This window comes from Aphelocoma coerulescens, chromosome 4, assembly GCF_041296385.1.
Source record: "Aphelocoma coerulescens isolate FSJ_1873_10779 chromosome 4, UR_Acoe_1.0, whole genome shotgun sequence".
In the NCBI taxonomy this organism is placed as follows: Eukaryota; Metazoa; Chordata; class Aves; order Passeriformes; family Corvidae; genus Aphelocoma; species Aphelocoma coerulescens.
This window is the reverse complement of record NC_091017.1, coordinates 42,037,363-42,063,176: the sequence shown is the minus strand read 5'-3', so window position 1 is coordinate 42,063,176 and position 25,814 is coordinate 42,037,363. Positions and strand designations below refer to the sequence as shown.

The window sequence follows — 25,814 nt, the reverse complement described above, 5'->3', positions numbered from 1 at the left end:
AGGACAAAAGGCACAAACACACATAAGAGATAAGGCCATGACAAGTGCAGTAAAAAAGATTGCTTTTTGTTTTCCAAATGTCCTTCTTTTCCATCAAAAACAGATTTTGTCAAGAAATGTAAGAGTCGGATTTTAAATAAATGTGTTTGTAAAAAAAGAGGAGTTGAGCAGAGGCTGTTTATGAGACGTCTGCTTTCACACCACATGCTTTTACTAGCTAGATATCAAAATACTAGAGCCAAACTTGTCTGAGTACTTCATTGTTTACTCTTTCTCAGACTGGCATAGGCAAGCAGATGTAAAGTATTTCCAAATAGGGTACTAAATGAGTCAGTCTTGGCACAGACTTTTGGTGTGTATAATCAGCAAGGTTTCTAGAGCTGAATGATTTTTACAAAGCAGTAACATTACAGTCTGCTTCTGTCTTTCAGATTCTCACAGACATTTACCTTCAAGTTTTTCCAAGGTCCTTGCAAGTGCCAACAAATTAATTAAAACTGCACAGGAATGGGACAGTCTCAGGAAAAACAAGAGTAGCAGGGCTGAAAGCTCTCTTCTTGTTATTTTAGTGAAAGTATGTTTTAGACAAAAAAAAAAAAATCTTTAGTCTTCATGTCCTTCCTAAGAACTTAGTAAATACTTTTAAGGCACAGATTTCACACCACTGATACGATCTTTGATTTACTTCTAAAAATACTTGGGTTTATGCAAAGATTATATTAATATTGCTATGAAAAAAATGAATACCTGAATCACAAGCTCCTCCTCTTAGACTCTCTTGATTGAGGTTAAGGATCATCCAGCTGGCCAGAGAAATTACACATCTGATCACAGTCCTCCAATGTATGTATGTATACAATGCATGTATACATGTGGAAGGTAGTGAAGGAAGATCACAGTAGCAGTCATAGCAATCTGATCCAGTCTGACTTCTACTAATAAATTCCTTACCACTTGGTACACATTAATCTCATAAAGTGGGCAGCAGCACCAAAAAGAAGAAGCTTTAACAACAAAGGAATTCATTACTGCCAAGAAGTAGCGAACAGTACGACACATATAAATTGGAGTTTTTCTGTAACTGATAGTTTATAAAGAAGAATTAAGGATTGCTAGTACCACAGAAAGTTATTTTAAAAATTTCACTATGAGGTAATTTGCTTTTCTAAAAAGAAATTCTGGGGAATAGTAGAGGAACCTATGTTTAGAAGTCTATGGTCCAGTCTTGACCACTGGGAATATGCAGACTTGAGTCTGATCTTACCAAATGTTTTGGTCAAAGTTTCAACTTCATACTTTGGTTTCAAATATGACAGTTAATTTTCTGAGAGCCGCAAGAACATCTGAAAAATCAGAGAAGGCTAGAACTCACAGTACAGATATTCCTATGGTTTTTAAAAAAGCAACACAATATATTGGAGGAGTGAAGCCTTCTTTATGTATCTTAATGAACCGAGAGGAAAAAGCCCTCTGCACACAACCTATCCACGGAGTGAAGCTGCTGTAGTCCTTGGGGGTAAAGGTCACAGCAATTTTTCAGTGCAACTAAGGAAGCAATTTCCTCTCCATGCACTACTTGTGTTCTCAATTCTTCTGCACAAAACAAACTGTCAAAGCAAGGTTTGCTACAGCTCTGCTCTTCAGAGAGGTCTGAAAGCAGAACATCTTTGATCACAGGTGAAGATTTGCAGCTGGCTGTTTGTTCACCCCCTGTTCTGGAGTGATGCTCAGATACTGGCTTCTCTTTTGTGGTCTCTCCCTCCCCTCATCCATCAATGGAGAAATTGTATTTGTCTGCTACTGGTACTCACTGATGACAGCACCTACAGAATGCAGAGAACAGCTGAGCAAAATCAATCATTTTAAAAGGAAAGTATCCAGGCCTTGCTTGTCACATTTCGCATGTCAGCAAACTGAACTCCATCTGCACACAATTGTCCTTGTAAGGACAGGAGGAGGTATTCAAGTAGGTATGCAAAAACCCCCAAGCATTGACTTCAGACTTCCTTTTTACTAAGGTGACTCCCTGAATCTAAGATCTTCTTGCGACATACAGTAATGAGTGCTCTTTTCCTCATTCTTGTCCTCGTTGTGCCTACATCGTATGCCCCGTACACACAAAGTTGTAATGAGTTACAAAAGCAACGGTGATAGTTCTAAGACATGACAGTTTCTCATTTTAATGGATAGTTCAGGGATTGCTTCAACCACTGTGAACTTCCTTAATAACACTACTTACCACCAGGTTTACTCTGATTTAATAATTTTAGTTTCCCACAATCTAAAATGTTAGACTCATTTAAATTTGATCTATTCCTCACCTCCCCCCATGCAGCAGGTGGAGGCTCCACAGGAGGGTAGTATTTGGGGACATCCCAAGCCACTGCAGCCATGAACCACTTGAAATCTTTACACTTAAGGTGCTTGCGCAGCTCCTTCTGGGCAGAGATGTCGCCAGTTGAGAGATGTCTGTACTCAGGCCGTCGCTGGTAAATGTATTCTGCAAACTCATCCATCCATGTCTCTGCCACTCGCTTCAGGTTCTGCATGGCACAAAAAAGAGCAAACATTAATTTCTTCATGCTTTGAGTGGTTGACACTCATAATAGGGAAAATTTTAAACAAAACAAGAAATCAGCCTTCCACACAACTTTTAAGCTTAGCTGGTCTCATTTCTCAGTCTTAAAACCTGGAAAAGTTCCAGTAACCATATGCTATCTTCATTACAGTGTTGAGCAAACACTAGAGTATTAAGTACCCTGCTTCCCTGCTGGCTCCATGAGAGACAGTCTTCTGTCTGTTGAACATCTTACTCTCCTTCATATTCCTTATGCATATTCTTCATATGAATTTTTGATTAATGATGGATGTTGAACAGAAATTTTCTTTCAGCTGCTTACATTGGTACCTGTTTTTTCTCTCTTAGTTCAGACCTCCTAATGTGGAAGAATGGTTCAAATTATTCCTTCTGATATATTTCACTTTGCATTTAAAAGGCATCTGAATTTCAATCTGTCATGATACTGCTTAGTCACCAAGCAATTCCTACCTGAATTTTAGGGTCAGGTCTTACATGTGCATGTTTGGGGGCAAGCAGCCATGAGAGTGCTGTGCCCCATCTCACAGCTGGTTTTGCACAACCTGTGGGCTGGAGCTGGAAGCTTTGCTGTGCTGCCATGCTACTGAGTTCTGTGCAAGGCACAGCACATATCCCTCAAAGGGAATATACTTGAAGCAAATCACCTCCTGGCATAGGTACAACAACCTGTGGCTTTCTGCACTCACTCATCCTATGAAGATATCTAAGACTATTTAGGTTCTGTGAAACCCAGTTCTGGCTTGTGTTCCACAAAGTTTGTTTTTGTTGGCATTTTATAGGAAACAGAATTATCTATTTTGCTGCATAAGAATTTATTCAAATTATAATTAATTAAATTAGCTGCCTCAAATTACAAAATAAAACAAATACCATTGCAAAGAAAAATTCTGGGTAGACTGAAGAGAAATATTTTGTTGTTATTTACCACCAAGAAGGGGGCATTTTTTTCTGTATTTTTGTTTGTTTTTAAAATTCCTCTTGCAGCTCAAGCCACACAAATTTATATGCAGATACTGTAGAGGAGTATGGGCTGAGTCTATTCTGTATTGCCACAGCTGCCCAATAACCTTTTATCCCACCAACAAAGCAACATCTCCCTGGATACCATTGAGACACTAGGGTGTTCTTATTGCTTTGTTTGTAAAAACAAGATAATCAAGTTTTATAATATTCTTTTTATAGAACACTAACTGCGAAATGCTGAGATTCACTCTGTAATAAGCTGGAGGACAACATACATCTGATTATCATCAACATAAGGTAATGTTTCTTTTCAGAACATCCTCTGCATCTAAGTAAGCCGGATTCATACTCTGACTTGCCTTCAAGATTCACTGGAAAATTCCTTTCCTGAATTTTATTAATCCACATAAACTAAATGTCTCTGAACTAATAAGGCTTATCTGAATACAAAGACAGCAAGACACAGAACAAAGGAAGTACTTTTAGCTGACACTGCAAGATAAGTTTCTATGTGCTTTCTCTCTGTGAAGCAAGTATGTTAAAACCTGCAGGGATAAAGCAAGTAACATTAAAGCAGTGTAAGAATTCACAACACTCATATCCCTATTCAAAAATGGCTTGTGCTCCACATAAGTTTGACTTGTGTTGTAATGTCATGAAAACCTAAATAACTTTACAAGAAATTAGAATTCAAGAACTGGGTAGGACAAAGAAAACCAGAAAAAATTCAAGAATATCATCTAAATGACAAAGTCACCTTTCTGGCAGAAAACTTGTAACACAGAAATTTTCTGACAAGTAAAAATACTATGTGATGAGATTTTGTACATGAGGCAAAAAAATATGATTAGGAACATTAAACAAAAAGCCAAAATAATGAAATATGTGTGATTTCTAGCGTATCTTTCACTGCAATGCTGTATACTTCATTTGCTATCATGCCAATGCAGTTTAGGACTGTTCTGTAAAATATTTTTTTTGCAATCATTTTATCTGATAGGCTATTTTCATATGTAAAAACCATACTGTAAAAAGAGCCATACAGTAAAAGTATTCAGGTTAACTTTTGCAGCAGCTCACCCCACCAATATTAAGAGTAGTCTCTGATGGACTTTTTTCTTTAGCTACTTGGCTGCTCTAAAAGACTGCATTCTGCTTTAGATGATTGTTACTGATAAAACATAAGTCCAACAAAAACCTTGATATTATACCTGGTCACTAACTCAAATTTCTAATTCACCAGTCAAAAATTTTTTGTTTTCTAACAACACCTTTATAACTGGGTTTTGTGTGTGTTTATGTGTAAATCCACCGAAACACTGTATTAAAAAAAAAGAGTCAGTTCTTTCCACCATTCCCTAAGTATCAGGTAGGACACTTCGGACAAATCTATTTAAAACTTTGCTTCCCTGTTCTTCCAAAACCATTCTTTCCAACACATGCTAAAAATTGCCTGTAATGAAATTGTTTATTATCCTTACTATGTTTATACATCAATGTCATAAGCCAAATGCTTATGAGGCAGCCCTTTGAATTCCAATAGTTTTTTTTTTTAAAAAATACAACCTCTTGATTTGCTAGCTCTAAATCTCCAGACTATAAACATGACCAAAATGAACACTATGTTCTGGAGTAGTGAGAAGCTGTTTCTGAACAAGCACTCAGCATCTAAACAACTTAGTTTTAAAGAGGTTTGTTGACCCCAGTTAGCCTGTGTTAGCATTTCTTAGCCTTCTAAACACTATACAAGTTCAGCAATCACCATACGTTCTTTTAACATAATTGTGTCCAGACTAGTAGTAAAACTCCCCATACTTGAATTGAATGCAGTCAGGAAGAACTGCTGTACTGAAAGCTGGTCTGGTGCAACCTTGCACAAAAAAGGCAAACATCATTTGCATTCTTATTTAGAATGTGCTAACCCAGCATGTTCCTGGAGCAAAAATACAAGCTGTCCAAGATGAGATGGGTGAACTTGTAAGCTGAAAATCCCCATTCTGTGGCTGTCTAGCAGCATTGTAAGTTGCAGAGAACCTCTTAGGATCATAACTCTTCTCTGCAAATTATGGCAGGGAGCTGCAGGGCTTTTACTCATCCTATCTGAGGAGCACAACCAAAATGAGAACCCTTATCTCTGACCACTTTAAGGCCTACCAATCAAATTACTTACTGTAAGGTAAGGATGTGCTTTCAAGTCCTTTATGAGTCTTCCAGAGTTGCCATTCCCATAATCTGGGTGGATGTCTTGACAGAGTGGATGGAGGAAGAAGGATGGTCACTTCCTCCTTGCCTGACCCTTAGGTGAGGCTAGATACAATCTGAACATGTCATATAAGCCCCACAAGTGGGAATGGTTCTGAATAGCCACCCAATCTTGACTTTGATATGATTTTACTCTGTGTGTGTATACTGCCACAGAACTTGTGTGTCAAAGAACTTTAAGAGCCTACCAGGCTAGGCTGCATTTTGTGAACGTCTTACAGCATCATTTAAGCACTCATTTTGTTTTCATCATCATGAGACAGTTAAGTTTCACAGTGAAACTAATCTTCAAATAATTTAGAACAAACAAGAATTAGATTTGAATCTTCTTGATTTCTGTCTCCTGTTACTATTTATGTAATCTTCTACAGAAAACTCCTTTAAATGTGAGTTTCTCAAATGCCATCAAATATCACTATAGAAAGAATCAGTTTTGGCATATCTTTGTGGTAGACCACTCTTGCTTGGATTCAATCTGAACATCTCATGTAAATGCATGTGGAAAGGAAAAAATGAAAAATAGAATCATAGAATCATTTAGGTTTGAACCGACCTCAAAGATCATTGAGTCCAGCTGTTAACCCAGCACTGCCAAGTCCACCACTAAATCATGTCCCTAAGTGCCACATCTACATGTCTTTTAAATACCTCCAGGGACGGTGACTCAACCACTTCCCCGGGCAGCCTGTTCCAATGCTTGACAACATGTTTCTACAGCTGAAAATGGCGTAGCTTAGCTTGGTTGACAAATTCATTGCAAGGCTACAGATGTCCAGATTGGTTACTCTTAATAGGAAAAAAAAAGGAAAAAAAAATTAAATAAAAACAATTAAATGAAGATCAATTAAATATTAATTAGTTACATGAATTGACACAGAAAATAAAGAAGTCATAGGGACTCTAGATGGACATCTGAAGAGTATTTCAGGACCTATCCAAGAAGACCAATGACAATTTGTTCTCTCTTTCGTCATTTTCAGTGAAAAATTTCTGTATGAGGATAAGTAAGTCCCAATGGTATTTCAGTAGATGCATATTTCTATATGTAAGGTTGTAACAGCTGTCACAAAGAAGATGAATACAACAGTGAGAGCAACCACACTGAGTCATCAGCTGTCATCAGTTGCTCATTTACGCATTCTTGATATAATTTTAATCACTGTCACAATTTTACTCTCTGGTAAATTCTTTACCACTGGGCTTACATTTAGACGAGTTTTATTTAAGTTTATATGAGCTCACATATTTAAGACTGTGATTTTGCTTTGGTGTTTTTTTTTTACTTTTATTTACAAAACAGTAAATTACAATGTCACTGATACATGGATGTCATGGTTTGACCTCAGGTGACAAGTAAGCACCACACAGCCACTTACTCAGTCCCCACAAAAAGGGGTGTGAGAGAGAATCCGAAGAGTGAAAGTGAGAGAACTTAAGAGTTGAGATAAAGACAGTTTAACAGGGAAAATAAAACTGTGCACACAAGCAAAGCCACTCACCACTTCCCATGGGCAGGCAGGTGTTCAGTCATCTCCAGGAGAGCAGGGCTCCCTCAAGCCTAGTGGCGACTTGGGAGGACAAGTACCATACTCTAAATGTGCCCCCTTCCTCAGCTTTATATACTGAGCCTGATGTCACATGATATGGATCATCCCTGTGGTCAGTTGCGATCAACTGTCCTGGCTGTGTCTCTTCCCAGCTCCTCACCCTGCTTGCTGGGGGGTGGTGTGAGGAGCAGAAAAGGCCTTGATCCTATGCCAGCCCTGCTCAGCAGTAAGGAAAACATCTCTATGGTGATAACAGTTTCCATCACTAATCTAAAACACAGCCCTATACTAACTACTCTCAAGATAATTAACTCTATCCCAGCCAAAGCCAGCATACTGGACTTCAATAAAAGAGTTTAAATCAACTTGACTGGAGAGAGAGATAAATGAGGACTTCTGCACTTGAAAAAAACAAAATTTTTCATGGGCCATTTTGTTCAGTGAGTAGGGTAGATTCATCTCTGTGATCAAATGATTGTCCCTTCTTTCTAAGTGTGTAAGATCACCTGTCATTTTCAAGAGACGTGATATTAGTCATTGAGAAGAAAGCAGACGCTGACCATGAGAATGGAACAGCAGGGTGAGGCAGGGACATGTCACAGGATAGGTCCATGAATATTAGCTTTAAGCAAGGTTTAACTGGATTAGTCCCTGATGTGAAAGGGGTAGTTCCTCATTTTGTAACTGGCTGGTGTGCTGGCTTAAGGTGACAGCACTTAGAAGAGAGCGCCCAAGGCATACTGCAAGCCAGCGCACCTCCATCCTCTAGGTGCATCTTTTCCATTAACATTTTAGATGCAGCAGCTGAACTAACACAACAATGTAATTCCTGTTCTTACTTTCTCTAGATGTTCTAAAGATTTTTATCAGGTGCCACTAAAGGAGCACAATGGTTCTATTGTTTGTTTCACTTCACCTGAACGACCTTTTTTTTCTGCTTTTATGTCTATCTCACTGCATGAAACTGACCCTGATCTCAATCAATAGACTTTACTTTTGTCAATATTAAACTACTACTGGAACACTTGAAACCTGTTATGAGTTCCTATTGTCCTGCATTTAATTGGAACATTTTCCAGGAAGCTGGATGTCACCAGCTGGTATTTGTCACATGAGCCAGGACATCAAAAATCACTTTCAGTTATGCCAATCAAATATGAATCACCACAGCATGTCTGAGGCCCAACTGTATTTTGGTTGTGAGGTGTAAGAGGGGACATTACTGTTTACTTGCCAAGAATAACACAACAATCTCTGCAACAACTGACATATTAATCTCTTACTCTTCCTAGTAAAATTCCAGTGGGATTATTTTCACCTCACCTACATCATCTTCCTAATTTAAATTTTTCTATTTTTGTTTTGTGAACCACAGTGTTGTTGCTACTTCAAAATGGGTGCCCTGTTTACCTCTGGAAGCAGCTGCATTTAATTTGTCTGGGAATAATATAACATACAGTTTGTTTTACACAAAGTGTATTTAAAAAGTGCATTGGGATCTATCCAGTCAAGACAACTCTACTTTATGTTCCTCTGGAATATGGGCAGCATAACACTACAATGAATCATCACAGAGAAGAGAACAAAGTATGACTGAAGGAGCTCATCCAACCAGTATGGATTAATATGCCAGAAGCAGCAGGGTACAAAACTCCAGAGTGCTCACAAGGAGAAAAATGGTACCCGCAGTTTTGTGCAAAGGTCCTTCCATCAGTGTCAGAACACAACGTTTACCATTTCTGTGTATTTCTACAGTGGAAAAACAATAAAACATTTCCTGGACACTAACCACAGACTTGTGACGTTCAGGTCTTAATACTTAACCTGCCCACATCAGTTAAGCCTCAGTGTGCGGTTTCACACCTTTCCTCTTCTCCCCTAACTCCCTTTTAATTTATGCAGTGCTACTGCTTGTCAATATTTCCCCGTCTTGGCTATCTTACTTTGGTTCTTTACACCTAACTGTGTTTAAAACTTAAATGGGTTTCATATCAGAAATATTTCTGTAAAAAAAAAACCCAAAGCAGCAAAACCCAACCAAATAAAGAGATGTCTGCAGGCATAAAAGAAATGTATCTGCATGGAAGACAGTATTCTAACTAGGTGACAAACTGGTGTTGTATATAAATAAATCTTCTAAGAGTTCGCACAACTGGCAGAGAAGCAAGAGACTATTTATTCTAAGCCAGTAGTCTGCAAATACCTAGAACTGAAATTCCACAGATGTCATCTGAAAACAAGCAGGATTTCATTCTCTCTATAAAAGTTTGCATCTCCACCAGGCACACGAAAACAATAATTTAGGATCCATAAATTGGAAAATCTACACCTCTTGCTCACATAAGGCCATCCTGCAGGGCTTGGGGGCAGGGATGTTTCCTGTCCTGGTGAGGATGCTGCCTGCCCCCAGCTCTGTGGCTGTGAGGGAGCTGTGGAACACAGAGTGACACTATAAGAACATGTACACAAATTTGTTGGCTGCTGCAATGCTTGCTTTGTAGGCCCATACAGACCATAGCTCATCCCTGCAGCTAAGCCTGGAAGAGTTCAGGGGTTTGACTTCCAACAGATTTCTTTAGCCTTGTAACTTTCTAGCCTGTGGAGTAAATCCTGACAAGTAGCTACCACCACTTTGATGTACTTATTGTCCAAAAATATCTAGTTCTCTATCTTCTTTGTGATCATTTGGATAGCTGTCCATCCCATTGTATTAATTTACTTAAAAGCAAAACTTCTATTCAGCTTGGAGAAAACATAAAATAAAAAACCCACAAAAATTACTTTGACTTTTTTGTATTCAAGATTAGAAGATCAAAGAATCACAGAATGGGTAAGGTTGGAAGGGACCACTGGAGGTCATCTGGTCCAGCCTCTCTGCTCAAGCAGGGTCATCCTAGAGCACATGGCACAGGTTGTGTCCAAATGGTTTTCAAATATCTCCAGTGAGGGAGACTCCACACCCTCCCTGGACAATCTGTTCCAGTGTTTGCTCACCCTCACAGTAAAGAAATTCTTCCTCATATTCAGGTGGAACTTCCTGTGCATCAGCTTCTGCCCATTGCCTCTTATCCTATTGGTTGGCACCACTGAGCAGAGCCTGGCCCCATCCTCTGACACCCTCCCTTCAGATACCAACAGACATTGATGAGGTCACCTCTCAGTTGTCCCTTCTCAAGCCTAAACAGGCCCAGCTTCCTTCGCCTGTCCTTGTAAGAGAGATGCTCAAATTCCTTAATGATTTTTATTGACCTCTCAACAGGAGCTCCATGTCTCTCTTATACTGGGGAGCCCAGAACTGGACACAGCAGTCCAGGTGAGGCCTCACCAGGGCTGAGTAGAGGGGAAGGATCACATTCCTTGACCTGCTGGAATGTTCCTCCTAATGCACCCCAGGTCACCATTGGCCTCTTGGCCACAAGGTCACACTGCTGGCTCATGGACAGCTTGGTGTCCACCAGGACGCCCAGGTCCTTCTCCACAAGCTGCTTTCTGGCAGCTCAGCCCCCAGCCTGTACTGGTGCCTGGGGTTATTCCTCCCCAGGACCCTGCATTTGCCTTTGTTGAATTTCAGCTGGTTCCTCTCTGCCCATCTCTCCAACCTGCCAAGGTGCCTCTGAAGGGCTGCAGAGCCCTCTGGGGTATTGGACACTCCTCCCAGCTTTGTGTCATCACTGAACTTGCTGAGGAGGCATCTGCCTCTTCATTCAAGTAATTTTGAATGAATGAATAAGTTAAACAATACTGGGCCCAGTGACAGGGACAATCCTGCAACTAGACCCTCTGCCACTGATTACAACCCTCTGGGATCTGCCATTCCTCCTCATAGAGCCAGCCCTCTACCTCACGGTCCACTCATCTAACCAACTCTCCTTGAGTTTGCCTATGATGATATTGTGCGAGACAGTGTCAAGAGCCTTGTCAAAGTCAAGGACAATAATTTAAACATTTTCTTTGGTAAGTACTCTGTTTGAGATCTTGGTTTAATTAATTTTAATGATGAATTTATAAATCTCTTAGTGAAAAATGTAACAGTGGAAACGTAACAGCTGTACTGTGTAATAATCATAGTTATATTATAGCTGTGCTGTTCTCTAAGAAGGTGATTCTTGCTTGATTCCTAAATAATGTGCCTGTTCTAAGCTGATGTTGCACCTGTGGTTGCTGAATCATAACTGACTTTTTGCTATAGTCTTTTGTGCTACAGAGGTGATTGAAAAAGTGCCAGCAGTGTTCTCTGAACAGCATGCCACATCTATCCATTCGCACTCCAGCCACGAGAAAATGTAGCCATTACTAACTGCTTCTCCTGGTTCTTTAATCTGCCTGGAAACAGAATATAAAATTTAAGAAACTCCCAAATATTGTTTGCATATGGAAAAAAAATAGACCAAAACAGTAATCATATTAAAGGAAGCTCTGACAAAAATGCAAATGTGATCAGAGCACCAGATGGTATAGTTACAATAATTTGCTTTGAAGATCCCTTTTGGAGCCACACAAAAAGGCTGAGCCAGTGGTTCAGGTGGGAATCTGAGCCCACCTTTACCAGTTGAATTCCTGAACCCAAACTCGTGAAGGTTCCAATTCAGTGACACTGTGTAATGAGAGAAATGCCACTGTGCATGTGCCTGATGGGTCAGAGGATCACTGTGCTGTGGGATCCAATGTCCTGGCAGGCAAGGAGGAATTCAACTTAAGGTTAGGATTCACCACCCTGCTGGGTTAGCATTCAATTTGAACTTCAGTGGGATTGCCCTTCCTGTCAAAAAGGCCTAATGAGCTAATGTTCTGTAGTTAATGCTAAAATGAGGTGAAAAATACCTGCAAGAAAAAGAAAATCTGTAGATATATTTTGAAACTGAGTTAATCTCTGCATATCCTATGGAACAGTGAGATTTTATTGATATATTTCTTATGGCTTTTCTAGAACCACAAATAGAAAAAAAAACCACCCTAAAAGGGAATAGGAAACTAAAGAAAATAAATAATAAATTAAGATACACCTAGAAGAAAATTCTAAGAATATTCTGAAGTCTAATTTCATAGGTAACTGGCTAAAAGTAAATGGCTTAGCTAGAATTGTTAAAAGGGAAGCAACAATCAGAAATGCAAAAAGCAACTAAAATAATCCAGTAAAACAATTCAGCAGTTTTTAGGACCTGGGGATTTGCTTTCTAAACATGCCTTACCTAAAATAAACAAGCAAAATTAGTTATTAGTCACTGCAGTTTTGTGCAGAGATTGACAGGTTTGGAATGAATGAATAATTATGTGGTGCTTCCAGGTTATAAAGTGGAATCAGTGTTGACATCTGCATGCCTGTTACTATTTCTTTAGGTGCAGTTGCCTGTAAATTGAACACTGACTACTTTTGGCAAGCAGCAACATCTTAAGACATCTTCAAACAAAAATATTCAGTCTTTTAATCTACATTTGATTGTCAAAATCTGTTTATAAATCTACTATGCATGTTTACAGCTAGCCCTAATTTTGCTCTGCACCACCAATTTTACTAACAGTGTTTCATATGTGTATGCTTTTCAATTTATGTGGGATGTGGCAGCAACAAATATGCACAAGCTCTCCAGATTTTGAGTGACAGATAAGAAGGACACAGAAAGTTGATGTCATGATCCATACTATTGTGTGTGGTACACTAATGATTATTTAGTGATGGGGAGGTGCAACAAAGTTTTTGACAGGTCTCTGATTGCTCAAAGCACACGATTCTCATGACGGGTCACAGTTCTCCAAACAGATACTGAGATTTGTCAAGCGTTACGTAGCTGGCTGAAACTGTGTGTTGGAACTCACTGCTAAAAGATAAAGAGAGGTGAAATCCCAAGGGAAGGTAAAATGCTCACTTTAAAGATTATTTTTTAAGGGTAAACATGAGTTGAAACAGCTTAAAAGGAAACCCATGGCATGAGCATTTGGGCTATACCTGAATTTGTCTAGAAGCTCTGTTCTCTTCCTAATTCCAGTCCCCATATCCCTTGAGCAGGTGCTGAGGAATAGGATGGGAAAATCTGTCAACCTTTTATGCAATACCTGCACAAGGGGACATTCCCCCTTGATTAATAAAGGCCTCTTGCTATCATTTATATAATCACAGTTGTGCCTTCTAGGGCTCATTCCTTTGTGAACTGCATCTTGGGCATGCTCCTTAAGCAGCAGAAGGTGGAAAGGATTTAGTAAAAACCTTTGTGGAAACTACTTAGTAGTGAAAAGTACTGCTTCTGGCAGTGGGGATAATATTTTCAAATATTCTTGAGTGTGTTATTCATTATATATTTGAACTAGAAGGAAGTTTTAGATTAAAAACTCGTAAGTTGTAGATTATAGTCTTTGGATGATAAAACATTTGGAGGATAATGCAAAGACAGCTGAAATATCCAGGCCACTCCTGTGGATAGTTGCCTAGTAATACTTTGGCTAACAGCTCCATTTGGGGCTGACACACTGAAGATTAATCTGTCCTTGATTTTCTTTTTCTGGCAAGGATGAGAGAAAGAGAATATTTTTAGATTTAAAATTACACACAATATGATGGGTCAAGGACAATATTCTCTTTCTGGGCTAGTTACTGAAATAGCCCCAAACACCAAAACATACAGAGCTCTAGTGCTCTTGGTAGCCTTAATGCAATGTAAAGAATACTGTACTGGAAAGAAGCTGTGAATCTGAGAATTCAAAGTTTCTTTGAGTGATAACTGTATGTCACAAATTTACCTAAGCATCATGTTTTGGACTGCCACAACACAGAAGAAAACTATCCATTTTTTGAATGGAAGGATAAGACTCACCACTAGATCTTTTCCCATAAGTTATAGGGTGATCAGTCTGTGCATGGGCAGAGATACCATTTTTATAACTGGAAATGTTTTTCAGTAATATTTCATGAGTGATTTATTGAAATCAAGCTAAAATAAATAGTACAGGGAGGCTGCAGGCTGCCTGTACCTGATGGTTCTAAGCACTCACAGTGCCACCATGAAAGCCAGTTAAGTGCTGAACCATGCAAGATGCCAGTAGTACAAATAGAAATTATTGTATTTTGCTCCTGCAGGTAGTGCATGAGACAGCATATTCTCTAATGAGATACTATGTGATATAACAGAAGAAAACAAACACTGAAGTTTGAATTTCTTATTTGGAGTTGTGTGTGATTTTTGCAGGGAATATCATAAATGAAGCAGTGCAATTCAGGTGGGGCAAATCTGACAGGACACAGAGCTATACTGAGGGAAGATATTAATCTCACAATTTAGTCAATACAGTTCCTTCCCCTACCACTAATCCCATTACTGAATTGTGTGTCCCAGTGTCTGCACTGATACCCTGTTAAGGCAAATTTTTCTTTCTGTCTAGCCAGCTGTCAGGCAGGCATCACAGGCAGCCTCTATTTTCTGCTGCAGTTAGTACAGAAAGCCTTGTCCTGTGGTGCTGAAACCAAGGATATCTCCCCCTCAAAGCAAGAAATTCTTTCTTCTATTCATAACACATTTTCATTATTAAGAAAAAAACTATGATTCATAAAATATTACCCTATGGCAATATGCAGAATTTAATATTAATGCCATTTTATTAAAAGAAAAAAAAAATCCTCTAAACCAGAAAAGATTTAACTCAAGCATGAATAAATACTAGTATCTTCCTGGAAGCTACATCTGTGCCCTTCATCTCCCATTTTTGACATCCTGTGAACCTCTCCAGAAAGTTACAGAACATTTTCTCTTGAGCAAAAAGCCCCACATGGGTATGGATGTGTTCAGTAGTCTGAGAAATGTCTAGAGGTCTTGTAATTTCTCACTCTCACAGCTCCAAGCTGGCTGTATTCCACAACCAGATTTTACACAATAATCAGACAGTCACTCAAATAATTGTTATTCAGGCCTTTTGCCTCAGAAAACATCCCTTCCATGAGATTCTGCCTGTTCTGCTGACTGATAAGAAAATGTGCATTCAAATTGGTCCTGCTTATAAAAACTATGACTGACAACACTTTGCAATTTGAGAACCGCAAGCCTTAGGTTATTCCTAGGTTCTTTTGAATCAGCATGAAACGTGCTTCTGTGCTGAGACGTCCAACCCTGTAATTTTAAGCTTCCATTTTATTCTTGGCAGTCTTATCTCTGAAAGGCAGAATAACTGCAGTAATTGCACATCTCATTTCAGAAAAATAAAGAAACATTCATTTTCCATTTTAATAGTTTACTGGAAACTGGTTCGCAAGGAATGAAGAGACTGATAATGAATGAAAATGGAAAACAGCAAGACCCAATTACTCACCCGTGCTAGACTGGTTCCAGAGGGGACTTTATACGGGACATACTTCCTGTAGATATGTCCAACTCGAGAGCATGGAACATCATACATGCCACCTCCACACATCCACACCTGGAAAGCAGACAGAAAGCAAGTGAAAAAATGATTCCTGATAACAAATGAGGCAAAAAAAAAAAAGCATTTTATCTCATGTGTATGTGAAAATAACACATCATTCTATGCTGACCCCTCCCACAGTCATGGTGGCCTTCTTGGCATGCTGGTAACATGGCAGACTGTCACGTCCAGAATCCCACTGTGCAAAAGCAGAGTATATTCAAAATAAAATTATAAAATATATAGAACAGAATAAAATAGAATAGAACAGAACAGAATAGAATAGAACAAACCAGAATAGAACAGAATAGAACGGTTTGGGTTTGAAGGGACTTTAAGTTTGGCCACTTTTGTTGTGCTTGCCTGTTTGTCTTATAGTGGGTATATCTGCCTGGTCCTGAAACTCAGCCCCTGACTGACTGTGCTGTTCACACTGTGAATAGAGAAAATAGGGGTTAGAGTGAAGGCTTGAATCACAATGTGATTTAGGTAGCTGCTTCTTGTGGATCATTTGTGTATCAGCCCTTACAGTCCCCTAGCAGTTAGACACAGCATCCCACTGAGACCTGATAATGAAATGCTTGAGGATCTAACCTCACTACAGGGCAAACCTAAATATACTTATGTAAATGTCTAAGGAAGGCTTGAAACCACTGAAAGTGGGGCTTTGTCCTTAAATTCCATGGACACCCATGTGCAGTCACACAGAGTTGAGACCTACTTGGGAAGCTGCTGCTTACTACCTCCCATCACAGAACTGACTGAGGCAGAGGAGCTCTGGCTAGGTGCCTTTGGACATGTCATCTACTCCCCTAGTGCGCACAGTCCTTCTCAGGGAGGAAGTTTACTGCTGGATTGGGAATGGAGACCCAAATGAATGCTCTGCCTCCATGCCAAAATAGCTCATTAGTGCCCAGTGCAATCTTGCATGTAGTCATGCCATGTGGACATGAAGATCATTTTCTTTGAAAAAAAACATTTTTTAAAATTTGCCTCTTACGTAAACCTTGAAATCCTCACCTGTTTCATCTCATGATAGCTAACTCACTGGAAAACACATGCATAAACATAGTAAAATATCATAAAACCAAAAGTGTTAAAATAACGTTATTTGCTTTTCTAACAATATTTCCTTTGTATGTTACATCATTTTTACTTTTTTTTAGTGGGAATTTCCTCTCTGTGGCTGTCTTCAAACAACCCAGAGCACCAATGAAAGTGCACACCTATGTTTACTATTTGTTCCTGTTTTTTAAATGAAGGTGTCATTTCAAAGGCTAGACAAGTTATTACCAGGATAAATCAAGTATTCTTAGCCTTTGAAGAATGAACAGCATCGCAATGTGACTCAAAGGTCAGCCCCAGAACAAATTTAAAAGACAAGAAAGCATAAATTATATACATATATAGATATATAGGCCAGTATTACTTTAACTGAGGCAATGAGAGCTGCAGTAGACATACACTGCATTTCCTCTAAAGCAGAAGGGTAACAGTTAAAAAAAAAAAAAGGAGAAAAAAAATTAGAAAAAACCCCAGTCAGATATGCTGAGGCAATAACAAGTAGGAGAAATAACACCATGTTAGGCTTATACTTGATAGATATAAAACCTGAAAATGCTGTGCTGCACCTGAGGTATGCTGTGCAGGATAATTGAAATGAATCTTGGGCTGCCTTGAAGGACATTTAGCAGCTGTTCATGTTTATCTTTCAGCTTCAGAATGGTATTAAAAGCATTTTTTGCATTTTTCTGAGAAGATCAGTTGTGGCAACTTTGTCTTTAAAATGTGCACTTTTATGTCACATGCCCTAAATGCAAGAAATTGGAAAATGACTTCCGTGTTAAGTATTACAGACCTTCAGTACACCATGAAAGGAATTCAGGTGGTGTGGGACATTTAGAAAAATTATATCAGAAGCAATGAAACTCTCAGGATCGTTAATGTCTCCTTCTTACAAAAGCAATGAATCTGGTCTGCAGCTGAGGTAAAAAAAAACAAAGATGAAACCAAAATAATGCAATTTCAGCTTGGAAAGATCAAAAGAGTAGTTTATGTGTCAACTAGAGACTATCTCGCAATTTATCTTTATATGGCTCCTTCCAACAGAATGTTGCAAAACACTTTATAGGGATGGTTGAAAGCAAAAGGCAGGCATTAACACAAGCTTTAAAAGAAATTAAGCTGTGGTTATGTGGCTTTGTTCCTGACTGGAGTTTAGATGTCACAGATGCATTTTTTAGCTCTGTTCTACAGCTCCTGTGGGATTTTGGGTGAATCACTCTCTTTTCACATCGCCTCTTTGTCTTTTAAATTGAATTCTGCCTTCTCTTGTGGTTCCCCCCACCTTATCTCTCTGGTTTATGAGTGATCCCGCCTGGAGACTATGTGGAAAGTGCAATACTGTGCATGAAAGACTGAGATTTCAACCCATATGCTACACTGTAATCATAATTACTGTAGTAAGAGACTCTTGCTTTTTGAGCAGTGGAGGATATGTCACTGGGGAAAAGAAACATAAACATACAGCAAATTATGCAAAGGATTTAGAGGGTACTGAATGGACTTTGGATCAGGCTTCAAAACTAATTGAGAAATACACTGCTGCTGAGAGTCAGTAACAAAACAGACAACAATGAGAGACATTGAAATGAATGGAAAATACAAACAGTAAACTGGTGGAAGAGGAATCTGAAGTATATCATGCAAAGGCGACAACTTGGTGCTCTTCATATTGTGCAGGAGGGATGGACTACAAACAGGAGAAATGTATTAGATCTGTGGAGCTGAAAAAGTTGCAGAAAGTAAGAATATAAAATTTTGATGGCATTTTGTGGTCACTCTTCTTGAAATATAAGCCAAAAGAACAGATTTGGCAGTTGTAGAAAAGAAGAAAGAACAATGTTTTCCTGTGAACTTTTACATGCAGTGAGACCATTCAGCTAAATGAAAAAAAACTTGAAAAATAGGATCACTGACTGCAAATCTACAGTCAATGGGTTCGCAAATTGCAAAACCAATTATTGGAGGTGCAGTGGGATTTCCTGTCAGGAAATATTAAAACCCTACCATGTTAACTGGGAATTGATGACTGTGGGTCTTTCAACAATACTCACCAGCACCTCTAAAATTCTGAGAAAACTGGCAATATTCCACATTTGTCAGTCCTTCATATAGATTACAACTGCACTGACAAGTGGTAATGCTCTCCACTCCCTATCTCCTGCCAAGACTGACAGCTGTGGAGGGAATTAATAATGATTATGAGGATAATGATGAAAAAGAAAGGGTTTAATGAACTTGGAAGTGTGTTTTGGAAAACAGGGATGAAGAGAATTTGGAGGATGTATTGGCATGGATAAGGATAAAACAACTGTAGATACAGGTGACTACTTCAAGAGGCTAGGGGATCACCATTAGCATTTTTGTTAAGGTATGATTAATGATGCCTAAGGAATGTCCAGTGCGAAGGATTGCATTGGGTTTGCATGGCCGGGTTCTGGTAGCAGGGGGCAACAGGGGTCAGAAGCTGCCAGAAGTTTCCCTCAGGCTCAACATGGCAAATGGCAGCTGGCTCCAGAATTGATATGCCCCTGTACAAGGCCATCAGTGATAGCAGTAACACCTCTGGGATAACAGATTTAAGAAGAGGGAAAAGTTACTGTGCAACTTTAGTCAGAGAGAGGAGTGAGAATATGTGAGAGCATCAGCCCTGCAGACATCAAGCTCAGGGAAGAAGGAGGAGGAGGAGGTGCTCCAGGTGCTGGAGCAGAGATTCCCTTGCAGACTGTGGTGAAAACCACGGTGAGGCAGCTGTGCCCCTGCAGCCCCTGAAAGATTCATGGTGGAGCAGAGATCACAGAGATCTACCTGCTGCCCCTGGAGGACCTCATGCTGGAACAGGTGAAGAGTGATGAGTCCTCCCTCTGAGGAGGAAGGAGCAGCAGAGACAACATGCGATGAACTGACCGCAGCCCCAATTTCCCATTCCCCTGAGAGTGAGGACGTAGAGAAAATAGGGAGTGAAGTTGATCTTGAGAAGAAGGGAGGGATGGGTAGAGGTGTTTTAAGATTTGGGTTCATTTCTCATTGCCCTATTCTGATTTGATTGGTAATAAAATATTTTTTCCCCAGGTCAGGTCAGCTTTGCCCATGACGGTAACTGGTGAGTTATCTTTCCCTCTCCTTATCTTGATCCATGAGCCTTTTATTATATTTCCTTTCCCTTTTTCAAGTGAAGAGTGGGGTGTTAGAGCAGCTTTGCTGGGTACCTGGCATACAGCCAAGGTCAACCACAAGGATCTTCAGGAAACACAGAACATTAGTATCTTTTGCTACTCTGTGTTGTGGTGATTACTACATAAACTGTGCCTGTCTGACAGATTTAAATTTAGGATTTCCCAAATGGTAGCTTTCCGTGTTATTGTGAAGAGATGCTATTAATCAGGTGAGTTCTGGTGCTTTGCCAGCTTTCACAAGTCTAGCACACACCGAAGAGTCTGTCACCACGATGTCATACACCTTTTTAATTATAATAATTGATGCTGATGTTGCAAAAAAAAAAAAAAAAAAATCCTGAACACCTTCTTACGTAAAAATTAATCTAAGAAACTATTTAATGAAGAGATCATATTTTGATACACAGTTTGTGGCTATGTCACCATCCAGAATACTCCAAATAATTTTTTGCCAAGCAAATTAATATAAGATGTGGCATCAACACAGGGCACCCATCCGAAAACACTTCAACAGGCCGTAGATGTGGATGCTCTAAGAAAGAGTAAATTGTCATTTCAGAATCACTCAAGTGAAGCCAAGGAAACAGAACCAGTCTGGTTGTCTGGCTTTTTCACTGACTTTCACTGACTTTGTAACAATTTGCAAGTCCACCATCCTACCAAGTTTTGTGAGAAAATCTGGTAAATTGAACTGCCTTGCTAACTTGTCCTTATTTAAATAAGTTTTAAGATGACTGAATCTATAGCTACAATAGAACCTGCTGAAGCAGAAACCTTTTCCAAGCTGATAGTGGTGATTCTGACGTAATAAAACCCAGTCCTTTCTGTTTCTGTCTTCCACCTCTGTGATTTTTCTCCAAATTTTGTTATTCCAAACCAAACAGCAATCTTCTTTTTAAAATTGACATCTCTTAAATTATTCCAATAGGAATTTACTCCTATTTGGCAGTCATTTCTAAAGATGATTTTTTTCTTCTTTTAACACTAGTAAGAAAGGACAGAGACCCTAAGGTCATTATATACTAATGAGATAGATCCAGAGATATGACTGAAACGAGGACCAGTGTGACACAGCTGCCTCCAAAAAAAAAAAAAAATCTCTCACTTGAACAAAATACACTGGGACAATCTGGTATCTCAATTTCCAGTTGTGTTACCATGGTTTCTATACAAAGTCTGGAGAGAACAACAAGTATATTCTTTGTGATGATGAGTAAAAGGAATATTTGAAATAGGATAATAAAATCATGGGTGATCTGTCAGAGACCATTGTGACAGCTACAAGTAACTACTTATACTTGCCTCTGAAACAATCTAAATGGACAGAAGGTAAATCATTATATTGTAAACATACAGTCTAGCTATTGAGTTTCCCCTGCCTTCCTGTTTAATTTTTCTGAGGTATAAAAATGATTTTGAGAAACATGAGAGTAAGCCAGTTAATGCAAAACATTTTGCTGTTCTTAGTAACTCGTGTAAAGACAGCCTGGAAACCCAGTGTTGGGTAACACTGTACATTTCATTCAACAGAATGGCCACAGCACTGTTTTAATTGCAGCTGATAACTCAGATTCAGCAAGATACCTGATATTAATCATGGCTGACATGCTAAGTTTATTTAAAGAGCTTTAAACTGACAGAGTTTGGAAGAAGGCTGGAAAGATCCTGGAGTGAAATTTGAATTGTAATTTCAGTTCCAAGCTTTATCCAAATACATTTGACTCAAATCATTTATGTCATGAAACTATCAAGTCCTTGAAAAACTTTGCATGTAGAGACCATGAGGTAAAATTCTTATGTCCTTGGGTATACTAGAAAATAAATTAAGTTTTCAAAATTAGACATGTTAGTCCTCAGCAAACTAATATAAATGCCTGTTCTGCATGTAGAAAGTAACAAGACTTTCAGCTCTATATGTAAATACTAAGTAATTGATTTCAATACACATGTCCACATACAGGATATTAAGGTATACTATAATGTGCCTGGTTGTACATAACCCGAGTATTTAAAAACTCTCCATATGTCATTACAATAATTTAAATGCAATTAAAAAAAATCTGCTTTGGAACAGCTGGCCTGCAGACAACAGCTCATTGCAGCTGAGCTGCTCTAGTGATCCTCTGCTATTGAAAGGAGTCTTTCTTCCTACGACTTTCTCTGTTTCCACCCATTTTCTCTAGCTGACTCCAGGAGACCCTATGCCCAGAGATGATTAAATTTGTTGATATGGACAGAAAAATGATGTCATTTTCTTTTTTGCTGGATTAGTTCTCTGTTGGCTTGTTGAACTGAGCTCAACACTTGAGCACAAACACAGCATCTGAGCAAAGGTAAGTGGAGAAGACGATGAAAGGCAAAAAGTGGAACTTCATTCTTTGACAGTGGTAAGCTACCACATTTTCAGAGGGAACTGCATTCAGTGTGATTTTTTTATGGCTTCTGAAGCATATGTTTATGGCACAATGGGAATTCCTAATGAAAAAAGTATTGTATTAAATTAATTTTAGTTAAAAGACAGAAGCCCAGATGAATAAAAGCATCGTGATAACACCAGCAAGGAAGTATTCTATAACGTGGCTTGATGACTTACCTTGAAGGAGATTTCATACTGTTCTCCTCCCCATATTTCTAATCCTGGATCATAGCCTCCCAGCTCCCAAAACCATTTCCGGTTAACGGCAAATAGACCTCCAGCCATTACAGGAGACCTGAAGGATGAATAAAGCAACACAAACAATAATGAAGATGTTTGGACCATGTGTGCATGTGCCTCTGGGTGTGCTTGTGTGAATGCTGTTTGAAATGCAAAGCTATGAAAGGCATAGACAAACAGTAGTGTAACCAAACAATATTTAGCGTTACTCATCCAAAAAAGGGGCTCTAGATGAGAAACAGAAAATGTGGTAGATCTAGAGAATGGTAGACAATCATGCACAAACTCCTTTTTTAAAAAAATCCCAACAAAACAAAACCCAAAAAACAACAGCCCCCTCCAAAGTTCTGTTTGTTGCTAAGTAACAGAAAAAGGGACTCTGGAAACCTGCCAAAGTACTTAATAAGTCTCAGTATTCCATGTGAAATAACTTGCATTTGAAAGTGAGCAAAAGTTTTCAATTCATTTCAGTCTCATAGGTGCTGGCTAGAGAAAGGCAGAAAGGTGAAAGAGGATGGCTGAAGAGAAGCTGTTGGGAGTTAAACATCTCCTTTCCTAAGCATTTAAAACTCCTCAAATGTTTCTCACAGTGGTAATGTGACTTATAGGCAAATAACTTGCTGTTTCCCATGTTTCCATTTATTCCATGAATAAATACGTGGAATTTGCTTCAATCAACTCAGTCTTTTTCACAGACAATATAGAAAACAAATGTGGTATTTAAAGTTACTGTTAGAGAATAATGACAAAAACATATTGTAAATTTATAAGCAGGAATTTTGTATGGGAAATTAAGTATTTTCTCTTTTCTTTCAGTACCAAGAAGACCATGTTCCTAATGCAGTGAATATATTGACAGCTCTCAGGATTCACATGCTGCTCACTGATTCCTTGAAATTTTGGTGGGTATCCATGCTGAACAGGAGGGGAAACAACACGCTTAAGAAAGTCCAACTCAACTATGCAATTCCATCAATGCAGATCAACACAGGCCTTATGAGTTTTAGAGCAAGAGGCCAGAAGGAACACAGTCATGCTGATGGCTGGTCAGAGAGAGAGAAAAGACAAAGCATTGGGAGACCTGGATGGCTCCCAGTCAATGTTCCCTTACCAGAGAGCACACATGAAACTGGATTTTATGTCCCGTGCCTTGTAACAGTGAAGCCCCAAGGAAAAATTATTCAATCCTGGGGCATTTTGTTTTGAATTACTGCTGGTGGTTTGTTTGGGGCACTGGATGCAGATGGTATCATCCCTGAAGTCCTGACTGGAAAATAAAAACTTCCCCCTTTGCCACTGATTTAGGATTTGGCAGTGAACTTGGGACTGGTAAATATTTCAGGAATCCATGCATAAGTTAGAAGTTTATCGAAGAGGACATCATGTTAATGGAACTTTCTGCCGTATTTTCTCTGCCTTAACACTTTTTTATACTACTGTATTTTACCCAAGGCAGTAGAGATGATAAAATAGCAAGCAAACAGCTGAGTGGTCTCTGCCACCATCAGGCACCCAGTGAATCCCCACGCATGAATGTTAGAAGATTATCCCCTGCTTTGCATTCATGGTAATGAGAAACATGGATAATTTTCCTTTCAATTCTATATGGTAGTTTAAAAAAAAAATAAACTAAAAAAATATTAAACCACCCATTTTCATGACTCTTACAGACTAATTTCATTTTCCTTTAGAGATTACATTTTTAAAAGCACATAGAAGCTTTGAGAAACAAAGCTTTGCAAAAAAAAATATCCGAACTGGCAAGGCTGTGCACTGTAACATACACTGAATGCTAATACTTTTTTACTTTTATTAACATTTCGTATTTCAATATTGACTGTATTTCCACATATGAATAAATTCAACAGAGATTTTATTAGAAACCTTCCCCAGGGGATTCTGACTACTACAATACATTTTCAATTCTTACCAAAGTAAATCTAGTTACAACCTGTTCTTTTTGACTTCAGGTTCTAAATAATCAAAACATATTGTCCTTTTATAAAGAAGGACTTACATAGAGAATGCTTGTAACTAAATTGCTACCGACAGAAGAAATGTAGTCCCAGAAATCACTGGGAAAATACAGGATTTCTCTAATTCTCATAGATACAATATCTTTCCTAAGCATTTCTCTCAGCACAGTGAATGACCTATAAAAAAGGCAATTACCGCAGATAAATCAGATGGAAGATGAACAAAATCAGAGACTTAAAATTGCAAAATAACTGGCAAATATTTACAAATTATATTTCAATCTACAGATTTTTTCTAGTGATAAATACTGAGTAATCAAACCCCTTGTTATTTAGATGTGAATGTTCAGAACATTTATTGCAATTAAAAAAACTACCTGATGACTGGAACAGTAGCAAACTCATAATTTTTGCATTTCCTTGAAAAAAAAAGAGAATAAATTGAATGTAATTTGCCCCATTAATTCCGATTCCACAAGATGTTCTGACATTTGTTGTTTTGTAGGAAGAGCAATGAAGAGGAAAAGCAGGATGGCCTTTTGGTTTTCATTAGAGTGGAATTAGTAATAAGCTGTGTGAAACTGAGCGCTTGGCACAGCATGAATTCCACTCCACGCCACAAGCAGCTACTGCTGAACAGGCCTTAAATTGTCTCCAAAATATGAAGACAAGAGTCCAGTATTGCAATCATGGCTGATATGAAAAGTCCTTATGTATCAATAGGATCACTTACACAGACAGAAGAACTGCACTGAGCCCAAAGGAGAAGAATTAATCTCTTGTTTAATGGCTCCTGTATAGAAATGTCAAGTACAAAGCTATGTTTGTAGAAGTATTTTTTTCATGAAATGTCCTACTCAGATACTTAAACAATCAGACTTGAACTATTATAGCATAATATTATGTGAGTAATTACAGTGGAAAGCTGTAAAGTGCTTACGATCAAAACATTAAAAGGGCAAAGACTCCAAACACATTAGAAAAGCTGGAAGGGTAAGGTTGCTAAACTTAAAAATATTTGTAAAGACCTTCCACATGAGAACTACTGCACAGACTCATTGACTATACCTGGAAGAACAATACTGGAAGTAAAAGCTAGCTGATTGGAAAATGGCCCAACTGGTCAAAGCTTGCTGTGATGAGACAGAAAAAGAATTTGATTTAGTTAGAGTGTGAAACCCACCCCCT

The 25,814-nt window shown here is 38.7% G+C and overlaps 1 protein-coding gene across 9 annotated transcripts in view; it reads right to left on the bottom strand.

Annotated features, from left to right (window-relative positions):
- The window catches only part of GALNTL6 (polypeptide N-acetylgalactosaminyltransferase like 6), a 451,443-nt gene that overhangs the window by 19,192 nt on the left and 406,437 nt on the right, over positions 1 to 25,814 (bottom strand). For all 9 annotated transcript variants that reach the window (XM_069013725.1, XM_069013734.1, XM_069013727.1 and 6 more), the window contains 3 exons: positions 22,588 to 22,705; positions 15,664 to 15,771; positions 2,322 to 2,543 (listed from right to left, as the gene is read on the bottom strand). In XM_069013725.1, coding sequence (XP_068869826.1) covers positions 2,322 to 2,543; positions 15,664 to 15,771; positions 22,588 to 22,705 — 448 coding nt within the window. The remainder of the gene's footprint in view (positions 1 to 2,321; positions 2,544 to 15,663; positions 15,772 to 22,587; positions 22,706 to 25,814) is intronic.